The 11867-nt window shown below is 38.7% G+C and overlaps 1 protein-coding gene across 1 annotated transcript; it reads left to right on the top strand.

The window, feature by feature from the left end:
* Positions 1 to 2562: 2562 nt before the first annotated feature.
* pglyrp2 (peptidoglycan recognition protein 2) lies at positions 2563 to 10380 on the top strand. Its single transcript, XM_074630537.1, has 5 exons — positions 2563 to 2816; positions 5250 to 6110; positions 7583 to 7793; positions 9267 to 9595; positions 10313 to 10380. The coding sequence occupies exons 1-4, from the start codon at positions 2744 to 2746 to the stop codon at positions 9568 to 9570; spliced, it is 1449 nt and encodes a 482-aa protein (XP_074486638.1). The 5' UTR covers positions 2563 to 2743; the 3' UTR covers positions 9571 to 9595; positions 10313 to 10380.
* The last annotated feature ends 1487 nt before the right edge of the window (positions 10381 to 11867 follow it).

The following is an 11867-nucleotide window of genomic DNA, read 5'->3' as shown; positions in this document are numbered from 1 at the left end:
GCTGGAGCCTTGCCGTCTCTGAGCAGCTGTCAATCACTCGCAAACTCCGATTAAACGGTCAAACTAGGCAGCGCTGATCAAATATGAATCAATATTCTGTTGCTGTAATGCCTATTTCTCACCTCAAATGTTTTCAGAAACATCTTGTAGTGTACTGTTTAGCTGTAAAAAGAGAAAGTTTGTGACCCGGCAGCCATGTTGAGAACAGTTGAGGAAATATCAAACACCGCCCACCAGTCGGAGCAAACTTTCTCAAGTTTTCTTCTCTTGGACAAATGACTCACCTCCCCACCCTTTCTTACCCAACTCGTAACTTTCCAGTTGCAGCATCCAATATGGTAAAACACCCGATTTCTGATAAATGTAAACATTGTTATTCCCAGAGAGAAAATAGCATAAAGCATCCCTTCATGTATTTATTTACATTTTATCAGAGGACAACACAGGTATAAATATTATTTATCATAAATACACATAATGCTTTAATTGCAGGCTTAACGTGTGACACAAGTAAAGCTGCCCCACCTCTGTAATACATCCCCATAGATCCCTATGCTGTGGTGATGCCACAATACAAACAAGTACAGACAGTCTGAGATGGCATGCTATTATCCCATCAGGCCCGTCAATACAGATGCAGTCACAGGTTTTATCTGACTCATATGGTAACATGGGGAAATGGTAGATTTTCCATCAGCTGTTTGGCTCGGAAATTGTTGGTGTCAGCTTAATACACTGTGGAAAAAATGAGAACTTCATTGCATCACAAGATTAACCACCTGTTCCAGATAAATAAACATTTTTTTGTTATTGTTGATATTCTGAATTTGCCCTGGCAAGTCTAACTTTCCACTGCAAAGGAGTAGAATCAATAAATAATAATTATAATAAATGTCTGAGTAACAGGTACATTCTTTCAAATCTTTTTTATTGTTTTTTTTTTTTTAGACATGGCAAAGGTCATTTTATCACATGTAGAACGCAACACATTGTCCTTAACATGAACAACAACTTTCTTTTCAACCATATTTGCTCCATTTCTACCTGCTGCAGCTTTAAAGGAACATACGTTCTCCAAACATATAAAACACAGAGAGAAGAGTTAGCCATGATAAAAAAGTGGCAAGTCAAAGTTATAGCCTTTTAATTCAGTATTTTGACCAAATTGGAAGTCAAATTTAAACTTAGTAAGTCACGACGATGAGACATTATAAGATAATAAGTCAAAATTGTAACTTTGCATCTGTCGAATTTAGACTTACTTGTCTCGTAATCTTTTATTTAGTATCTCATAATTTTGACATTAAAAAAATATGATTTTTAACTGAATTCTGTCAGTCAGTCAAAATTTGTACTTGGCATTTCATAATTTGGATTTACCGTGAGTATTTTCAATTTTCATTTTTCATTTTCATCATTCATTCCATTTTTCATTCTTATATTTGTTTATATAAGGGATAATGTACAGCAAGCTGGTCATTGTTGTGAAAGAATCCCTGACAGGGTGATGCTCTCATCATTTTTCTTTTACCACAATGACCCGCTAGCTGTACATTATCCCGCTTATTACACGGCTACTTACTTAAGAAATCAATATTTTGACACAAAAACGATCCGCCAGAGTCCAACATCTGAGCTGCGCCCATAGCAACGTTCTGCTATACATAGCAACGGTCTGTTATACATAGCAACGTTCTGCTATACATAGCAACGGTCTGTTATACATAGCAACGTTTTGCTATACAAAGCAACGGTCTGTTATACATAGCAACGTTTTGCTATACAAAGCAACGGTCTGTTATACATAGCAACGTTCTGCTATACATAGCAACGGTCTGTTATACATAGCAACGTTTTGCTATACAAAGCAACGGTCTGTTATACATAGCAACGTTCTGCTACACATAGCAACGGTCTGTTATAGAGAAATTACAGACCGCAGAACACCGTGATTGACCAATCAGAATTGAGTATTCAACACAGCCGTGTAATAACTATATTTCTTTGCTGGCAGAAATGGGTTTCCATACATTTGGTTTGTGCGCTGTTGTAAAATTATATTAATTGATTTATCTTTGTGGGTTCATAAAAACACAAATTCCCATTTAATGACTTAAAATCTTAAATTTCACTAACCTTTGTATTACCACAACCTATTATGTAAAAACTACAGTCACATATCGTTTTCGATCATTTCCCTGCATTAAAAGTTCATGACTGTTTCTGATGTCCCGTGACTAAAATGTTTCCTGGCACTGGTGAGTACACAACAGAAGCACGCATCACATGGGATGGTGAACATTAACCATAAAGCTGCTTTATCTTTCACTTCTGTTTGTTTATTGAATGACATACAGTATACAAAGGAATCTGTATGAAGCTGCACGATGTCCGGGGAAACGAGTGACACGACCAAATATAATTAGTTATTTGTAATAAACTTCACTGCGGGGCCCATACTTTGTTTTGCTCATGACACACTTTAAGTTATTGTAGGCTAAATCAATATTTGGAGCCATCAGTGTACAAAGAGTACTCTTCCCTATTAGGACACAACACTGCAGTCATGCTTACACCTACACAACTCCTCTCAGAAGTTGTGTGCAGTACAGTATAACTGTGCTATTCATGCCTGTTTAGGTTGTCTTTTGTTCGTTTAGCTTGGAGAAAGGGAAGAGAAATTGTTTTTTTTAGTTTAACATAAAATTGCTTTTTAAAAAAAGAAACACGCAGGAGATGCAAAATGACTTTATTTGGACTGTCGTTTTTTGTTCTGGCTTCATCCTGCTTCTTTACCGTCTATAGCAGGCCGACAGGTAAGTTCAGTTATTCAAAATATATCAACCTTTGAGTTAAATTGTTCATTAGGCTACGTCGTTTCTTTTTGGTTCGCTGATAAGGACAATTTTCTTTCTAAGCAACCTGTCACGTTGTGGTTCACCAATTACCTGAAATCTGTAATTCAAGAAAGTAAAGGCTTTTATAATGCTTACTCTTTTTTTTATTGTTAAAATATTTTCTGAATATTAATCAACAAACTACTTTTTTACAGATTCACTCATCACACATACAGATATTAACAAATGTCTACATCATCCCCATAAATAAATATCATACTGTATAATATCAAAGAGATGAGGATACCTTTTACGTTATACACATTTATGGAGATTTGAAAATGAGTCAGAAAAGGAAGCCTGATCTTTTAAAACTTTCTGGTTATGTTCTTAAGCTGTTTGAATTTTAGGTTGTTTTTGATTTCTTTTTACCTCCTACAACAAGCATCAATAATATGTTGGTATAATAATTTTTCTATGTGAATAGAATCAGCTGTCAAGGAAGCAGAGTAGTAAACTGCCACAACCTCTTTCCGTACAAACACACCACAACAACAATAGGCTATTTCAATCCTGTTTATTCTGCTTGTTTGTTTTCTCTGTTCAACAATAACTAGTTTGTTCCTATTTCCTATAAGTAATAGATGTTTAATTGTGCATCATAGAAAAATGTTAATCAATTTTACAGGTCAGGAAATTTCATGGTATTTAGGTGATAATTAGCAAGTAAACTATTTGAAATTTCTTTGGAATTACAGCCAAATTACCCCAATATTTACCTCAAAATGTAAGGAAAATTACTTTATTATAAACATTATTTAATAATTATATGCTAAAATAGCATATAATGGTTAAAATAGGGCCCTTAGGCTTGAGAAGTGGCTGTGTGCTGCTCTTCACTGGAGGTGGAACACTAATAGAAGACACTACTGATCAGACACAAATCTCACCATTGTGTGACTTATTGTCTACACAAATGTAACCTGATAGCTAATGTAATGATTCAGGGAGTTTTTAAAGAAATTTCAAAGAAGGTATTTGCTAATTATTATCTATTTATCAGCAGACATGGAAATAAAGCATATCAATTAACTTTGTATTCTTTTCCTGGAAATGCATTCAATAAATTACCAGCTATTGGGAATTTATAATTATTAAATTATGTTTATAATAAAGTAATTTTTGATAAATATTTAGGTAAATATTGGGGTAATTTGCCAGTAATTCCAAAGAAATTTTAAATAAGTTATTATCACCTAATTACCATGAAATTTGAGGACCTGTAAAATGAAGTGTTACCCATTTATCTTAGGGGGTATGATTTTGGTTTGGACAGGAATCCTTGCCTGAATTGTACAGCACTGATTTTGTCACACTGTACTTATTTTCTATGTGACACAAATAACTACTCAGGTCGTGTCTTGATGGTAACCCACACATTGCGAAAACTTGCAAAAACTCTCGCGAGACCCGCTGCCGGACGACCTATCCTAACCTTAACCATTTGAGATCAATGCCTAACCTCAACCATCTCGTGAGAGTTTTACAACTTGTGGGCTACCTTCTAGACATGACCGTCTACTCAGTAGGTGCAATGAGCCCAGTGCATTCTGCATTCTGGGTGTCAGAGAAGGGGGAGGGTTATGTCTTTTTGAGACTGTCCTCCGATGAAAAACAACAGCATCAGTTGATTGAGCAGCCGTAGGAATTATGACAGTTGTCCGTCAGGATCAGAGGAGTGTGATGTTGTTAGAGCAGCAAAGTCCATGTGTGTGGGAGGTCGGGTGGGCGGGTGGATCAACAAAACATCAGACTTTAACTCGGGAGACCGCTGTTTGTTTCCTGTTTCCTACTAACAGCCAGAGTTGGTTTCTTTTGACCATCATGACCATGATCGTTCCATAACCTTAACCACGCACTTAGTTAACCATGATGATGAAGGTCCCATGGGGTCAGCCCAAAGGAGAGGGACTTTGGCTCTCTATAGACCTTTTTACTTCCTGTCAGCTACTGTATTAACAAATGTTGCAACAGGAAATACAAAGGGGCCCAGTTAAAATGTTCATGTTGTCCAGTTTGAAAAGGTTGGATACGTTACCTTACAATTGTATGCTTTGCCTCTTTTAGTTACTAATTTTGAAACAAATTGTACCAACTTAATAATGTTTTATTTTGAAATATTGGGAGGAGGGTGTCCAAAAGTCAAAGGGTGGGTCCAAATGGAGATTTCATCTTCTTCTTCCTTCTTTCTCCAAGCTGACAGTTTGTGTTAAATTGTCTTTTATGATGTTATAATGTCATTCAGGAAGTGCCACAGTGCGGCTGTCATTTGAAGTAAGAGTTCATTCCCTGACTCATTATTATTGCACAATGTTCTTCAATTCTTTTCTTCCTTGTTTGCATTGTTGTCAGGTGGCCACCTGCGCAACATGGACAGCTTCATCCGAGCCGTGCAGCAGGTGGAAGACTCCAACCCTGGTCTGTGCCCGCTGGCTCTGGTCCGTGCCCTGCGGAGAACCGCCGGCCACGATGATGGGATGACCATCCATTTTTTGGGTGCCTCGTATAATCTCACGGATGCTGAGCTCCTAGAGACAGCCATTCTCAATGCCTCGTCCTTTAGCTTCTTTGACAAGGCCATCCACCACATTGTGACAGATTACGGAGAGGAGCGAGGGGTGGTTCTCGCTCCAGATGGCACCACTGTTGCCCTTGCACCCTTACTGCAAGGAATCGAAGCGGGACTGAAAGCCAAAATGGAAGGGGCGCCAGCTGTTGGGATCTTCTCTCTCACCTTAGGTAGGACGCTGGGCTTGTCCTTCCTCAGCCTCCAGGACTTCCCGCCATCTAGTCGGCTGGGGCCTAACGGTTGCTGGGACAACGTGGACCGTCCTAAGTTGTTCAAGCTGTCTCGGCCTCCCACACTGGCCACTGATGCTGTTATTAATGGGGGCATGGATGGAGCTATACTGGGCACGGACCTCAGCAACCTACCTGCATCTGAACAGCCGCAAGCCCTCAGTGAGGTGTTGAAAGGATACTATAGTTTTACCCTGCATGAGGGGCAGGGTCTTGATGCTGTGACCAGCCACGTCAGCCCGAGGCGAAGGGAGATCTCTAGATCCATTCTGGAGCCACTCAATCTTTACAGCCAGGTGATGGAGACACTAGCGTTAGTCTGGACGTTGGAGAAGACAGAATGGATTGCTCTGGACACTGGAGTGGGGAAGGCCGTGAAGGATGGATTACAGGCATTTGTACACAAGTACTGGGGTGAGCTATGAAATTATAAAAAAAAAAAGTGCACTTGGGCACAAAGTAGGGCTGCAGCTAACCATTATTTTCATAGCGATTAAACTACCGTTTGTATTTTCGATTAATCGATTGATCGTGTGGTTAGTTAAACGTTGGAAAATTGTGAAATCCACAAGTTCCCAAACCCTATGATGACTTTTAAAATGTCTTGTTTTGTCCAACCAAACAGTCCAAAACCCAAAGATATTCAAAGATAAGAAAAGTGAAACATATTCACATTTGAGAAGCTGGAACCTTTACATTTTTACTGAAAAAAAAGAAAAGCTTAATGCTGATCTATTTTCTGGCGATCGACTAATCAATCAATTGACTAATTGTTGCAGCTCTAGCACAAAGGCTAGTCCTTGGGATGGTTAAAGAACCCTGTGTTCAATAGTCTCTCTCATTATTCAGGACTATATTGTCATTGTGTATAGTCTGGTGACTCTTGGAAAGTGCGACCAATACTACATTTTTGACACCACATTGAATTTTGTGAGTGTAAAAGAATCATGTAACAGATAAACCAGCCAATGTTCTTTTTTTTAATCTTCATTTAACATCGATAAATATGTAATATATTAATATAATATAAATATAAGGAAAGAGTAATGTCACACCAGGCTTAAAAAGTGATGTCAGGATGTACTGACACACCCAGGAGTACACTTCTACGTCACTGCAGCAAAGTGAGAAGTTAAACAAAAACAGAGGGTGTAAAGTTGCCCTTTAAACCTGCTCTAATCAATATGCTTATTGAACAATAAGTTGATTAATTGATAAATAAAATAAAATAGAGAATTACCACCTGATTCCCTTCAACAGCCGACAAACAAAGTTAGCGATTAGCTGGTGAACATGGTGGAGCATTTAGCAGCTGAAGAGCCAGATATTTCCCTCAGGAGTCGGTAGGGACCAAAAACAGAGCTAAAAGAGAGTGAATATTGGGCTTACATTCATCAGGTGGACACAAACTCCAAATGAATGCTAATCTCACTCCTTGTCTGCTGGATGTATAAATAAGCAACAGTTTGCAAAGAGGTTCGGCACATCCACTTTATAGGGTGATATGTCAGTGTTGTGTCCACTGTTTGTTTCTCTTTAGTGCAGGTTTTAATTAATTTGTTATCGAAATAAAAGATGTGTTTTGAACAGTTTTACAGTTGAAAAATAAGCTTGTCAATGCTTTCTAGTGAACAAAATATGTAATGGCATCATCCATTCTAAACAACTTCAAATATATTGGCATTTCTGTACTGCAATTTTTTGTTACTTAGCAGCTGACGTACACACCCAGATACTGATATATCGGACATATTGGTCAGGCTCTAAACTCTAGTGTTGGACCTCTAGTTTTGAGTGTTGGAAATATAAGCTTTTGGTTATGCCTGTTAAATCTGTCTGTCGGTTTTAGTATCCATAACCTTCATCCTCTCTCTTCCTCTCCTCAGACTGCCCTCAAATCATCTCTCGTTGTCAGTGGGGGGCAAAAGCCTACCAGAGTACACCGATCCCACTGTCTCTGCCCCTCCAATTTCTCTATGTTCACCACACCTACGAGCCATCCTCGCCCTGTTTATCCTTCCCAACCTGCTCTCGTGGCATGAGAGCCATGCAGCGTTTCCACCAGGAAGATCGTGGTTGGATCGACATAGGATACAGGTAACCAACCCTTGAAGGAATAGTTTGACATCTTGTCTTGGGAAATACACTTATAATTTTTTTTTTTGCAGAGTGAGATGAGATGCTTTCTTAAGTATGGAGACAGGAGGTGACTAGTTTAGCTTAGCTTAGCATAAAGACTGGAAGCAGGGGGAAACAGCTAGCCTGGCTCTGTCCAAAGATTAAATATCTGCCTATCAGCACCTCTAAGCTCACTAATTAACACATTGTGTCTTGTTTGTTTAATCCATACACAAACAGAAATGTAAAAATGAGTTACGTGCTAATGTTGGGTAGATGGGTGATCTGTTGTTCTAGAAGATATCGTTACACTAGGTCACTCCCTTTAAAAACACAGATTGTGGTTTATTTTTAACAAATGAGATACAACGTGGTAATTAGTGAGCTTTAGAGGTGCTGGTAGGTGAATTTAAAGGCCCAGACACACCAACCCGACATCAAAGAACTAGCGGCGACGAAGGCCACCAGTTGCGCGCCTCACGTCTTTGTCTTGGCCAAGAAGTTGCACTCAAACACACCGCAAAGACTACAGCCGACGGCCAACAACCACATAATAACTCTCCCTACCAGCAGGTCGTTGTAGTCTGTATTCGTCATTCAAAAAAGGAAACCGGAAGTCTGAGGACTGCAGATATACAAGCCGTTGTTAGGATGCGTACATGAGATAAAGCGGCGTTTGGCAACCATTTTCACCCCACTCTCACTCACCACTTAGCTTTATTCCAGATGGCCATGTCGTTGTGAAAATATTTGTGTGTTGGAACGATCAGATGAGATGAAGATAAAAAATGAAAATGTGTTTCTCCTCTTCACTTTACTCGTTGGCTTGCTTTCCTCACGTCTGTTTCTCTTCTCGTGCACTGATTCGTTTAAGCTGAACCACCAATCAGAGTGATTTCTCTCACCGACGGGCGCCACCGCCAATTCAACATGCTGAATCGGCCCCAAAAACCTCCGACACGGGCAAACTAGAGCCGACGGTGCAGGAAACACCAAAAAAACTAGGCAGACGGACGCACAGCGATGGCCCCAAACTGTCCGACGGCCGACCATCGACTTGATGTGTCAGAGCCTTCATATTTTTTACAGCCAGGCTAGCCGTTTCCCTCTGCTTCCAGTCTTTATGCTAAGCTAGGCTCATCACCCCGTCTCCAGCTCCATAATTAAAGCCCAGATATGAGAGTAGTATCTAACGACTCGGAAAGAAAATCAAAATGTTGAACTATTCCTTTAAGTAGAGACATTTTATATCCAGCTAATGTTAGTGGGATAATTTCCAAGAATGCTGCTGATTTCATGTCTTTTATGCGCATAAAATACATAAATATCTCGCACTATTTGTTTTTTACCATTACCCTCCAAATTTTGCAAAAATGTTTGTTAAGTTTACCTCAGACAGTTACTGTACACTTCAATCATTAATGATGCCCTGTACTGTCTTTGTGCCCTCAGCTTTGTGGTCGGCTCTGACGGCTACGTCTATGAAGGCAGAGGTTGGCACCACCTCGGCACACACACCAGGGGGCACAATTCCATCGGCTACGGCGTGTCAATCATCGGTAACTACACTGCCACCCTGCCGTCTCGCCATGCCATGGACCTGCTGCGCCATCGTCTAGTCAAATGTGCAGTAGATGGAGGAGGACTGGCTGCCAACTTCACCATCCACGGCCACAGACAGGTGGTGAATTACACCTCCTGCCCCGGAGACGCCTTCTTTTCAGAAATACAAAGCTGGGAACACTTCAGGGAATGACAAGACCCCCACTGCCAGCTCGAGGGTATGATAACTGCTGTTTATTTTTCTTAATTTTTAAATAGTTTCACTGTATTAAATGGTTCCAGTTAATACTCCAGACACTGGACTAATTTATCATTTTAATGTAGCTTTTATTTAAATCCACCTCATCCAGTGCAGAATGAATTTAAATCAATGTTGCTTTAAACGATGGCCCACATGGCCTCACATGGGTTTAATACTGAGACTCATTAGAGCTTATTGGGTCTCCTGAAAGGACCTTACGACTGTGTTTAGATACAGTATACATCAAAGATCATCACGATGTACAGTGAACTATCTTGAATTACCAGCTGTTTAATATCTGGAGTTATTCACCCTTTTTGGCAGATGTTCACAATATGACACTTTGAATTTAAGCAGTATGAATCCTATGTGATGAGTTTCATAAGGAAAACAAAGCATAAATACATGTATTTCTGATTATTTGTTTTTCTTTTTAGTTTTGCTGGTAGTTGTTTAGATTGTAATAATTGCTAACTGAGGGTTCTGTAGCTTTTACAAACCTTTACATTTTCAATAAATGTCCGATCACGTTAATGGCTTGGCATAGCTAACATATGTATATTGACAGACATGTATGAATATACATACTAATGGAGTTTTTGTTCCAAGTCCCAAGTCAGTGGGGAAAAAAGCACTTTTAAGAATCTCAGTCCTACTTCATAATCATCTTATTTCTCCTCTTATTATTTTACAGGAAACCGATTGTCCAAAAACAGAAGAATAAACAGACTGGCCATCTGTAATAAATGTGATTGTTTCTAATACCCGTCTTGTTCATTTGCATCAAGTGTCCGACTCATTGCCAGGTGCCTCTGGTAGAGCTGAAACAAACACACACAGATCTTTTTCTATATTTGACAAAAGTTTTGTAATATTGGTGTTGATTTAAACGGTGCAGCGATTGCTTTACACAACATTCATTTTACAAAGCTAACTATGAACCTTAGTATTAGGAAGTCAGACCAAAATGTCTTAAAGAGCAGGAGGCAGACTAGGGAAACATTGTCCAGTTTCAAAAATTGTGTTTTTATTTACAGTGCCATCTGTACACGTGTAACCGAATATATTTCAACCAAAAAAAAAAAGATTAAGTAATTTGGTTTAACTAAATACAACTAGCCATGAGAAGGTGCAGAAGTCTAGTTTTCTCTCAGAACACTTGAATGACAATATGCTGAAAGGTTATTATGGAATTTTTGCCCAATGATGCCAAAGAATTGTTGCCTGCTGAAGCTTTAACCAGTGTGTCAGACTGAGATATTTCTGTCCTCATTGTGCTGATTTGAAGACCAGCAGTGAAAAAGAAGAAAACATACAATGTAAAAGCATAAAACTCCATGCAAGTTGGGTTTAAGTGCATGCAGGATGGTTTGTTACATAATCTGCTGTGTCTACTTGCTACTAGGAAAGACAGCAAGACTTCAAAGTACACAGTAAATACTAGACTAAGTAAATAAAACCCTAAAACTACACACACAACAAATGAATCACTGAAATTTCAGTCAAGGTGCACATGCACAAATAATATGACAAAGTGGAAAAAGTCTTGCTCTGATATAGCGCCAGAAGATACAGGAGAGGGCTGCAAACAATTATTATTTTCATTATCGATAAATCTGCAGATTATTTTCTCAATTAATCAATTAATTGTTTGGTCTATAAGATATCAGAAAATAGAGAAATTGCAAACAACAACCTCTTAAAACCCAAGGTAAAGTCTCAAAATATTTCATTTTGTCAGACCAACTATCCAAAAACCAAATATATGAAGCTGGAACTGGGGATTAGGGCTGCAACTAACGATCATTTTCATTGCCAATTAATCTGTCCATTTACTTTAGTCGATTTACTATTTGTTTGGTCTATAAAATGTCAGAAAATTGTGAAAAATGTTGATCAGTTTTTCCCAAAGCCCAAGATGACGTCCTGATTTTGCCGTTTTGTCCACAACTCAAAGACATTCAGTTGAATGTCATAGAGGAGTAAAGAAACCAGAAAATATTCACATGTAAGGAGCTGGAATCAGAGAATTTTTTTTTTTTTTTCTTGAAAAAATATTCAAACCAATTAATCAATTATCAAAATAGCTGGCAATTAATTTAATAGTTGACAACTAATCAATTAATCGATTAATTGTTGCAGCTCGACTGGAGACGTATTTTTGCCAGAAATAAATGACAATTAATAACATATCAAATGATGCCGATTCGTTTTCTGTCCATCCATTAACTGATCAATTGTTTCAGCTC

Source organism: Sebastes fasciatus, chromosome 3, assembly GCF_043250625.1.
Source record: "Sebastes fasciatus isolate fSebFas1 chromosome 3, fSebFas1.pri, whole genome shotgun sequence".
Taxonomy (NCBI): Eukaryota; Metazoa; Chordata; class Actinopteri; order Perciformes; family Sebastidae; genus Sebastes; species Sebastes fasciatus.
The sequence above is the reverse complement of the archived record's forward strand: the minus strand, read 5'-3'. Positions and strand labels throughout refer to the sequence as shown.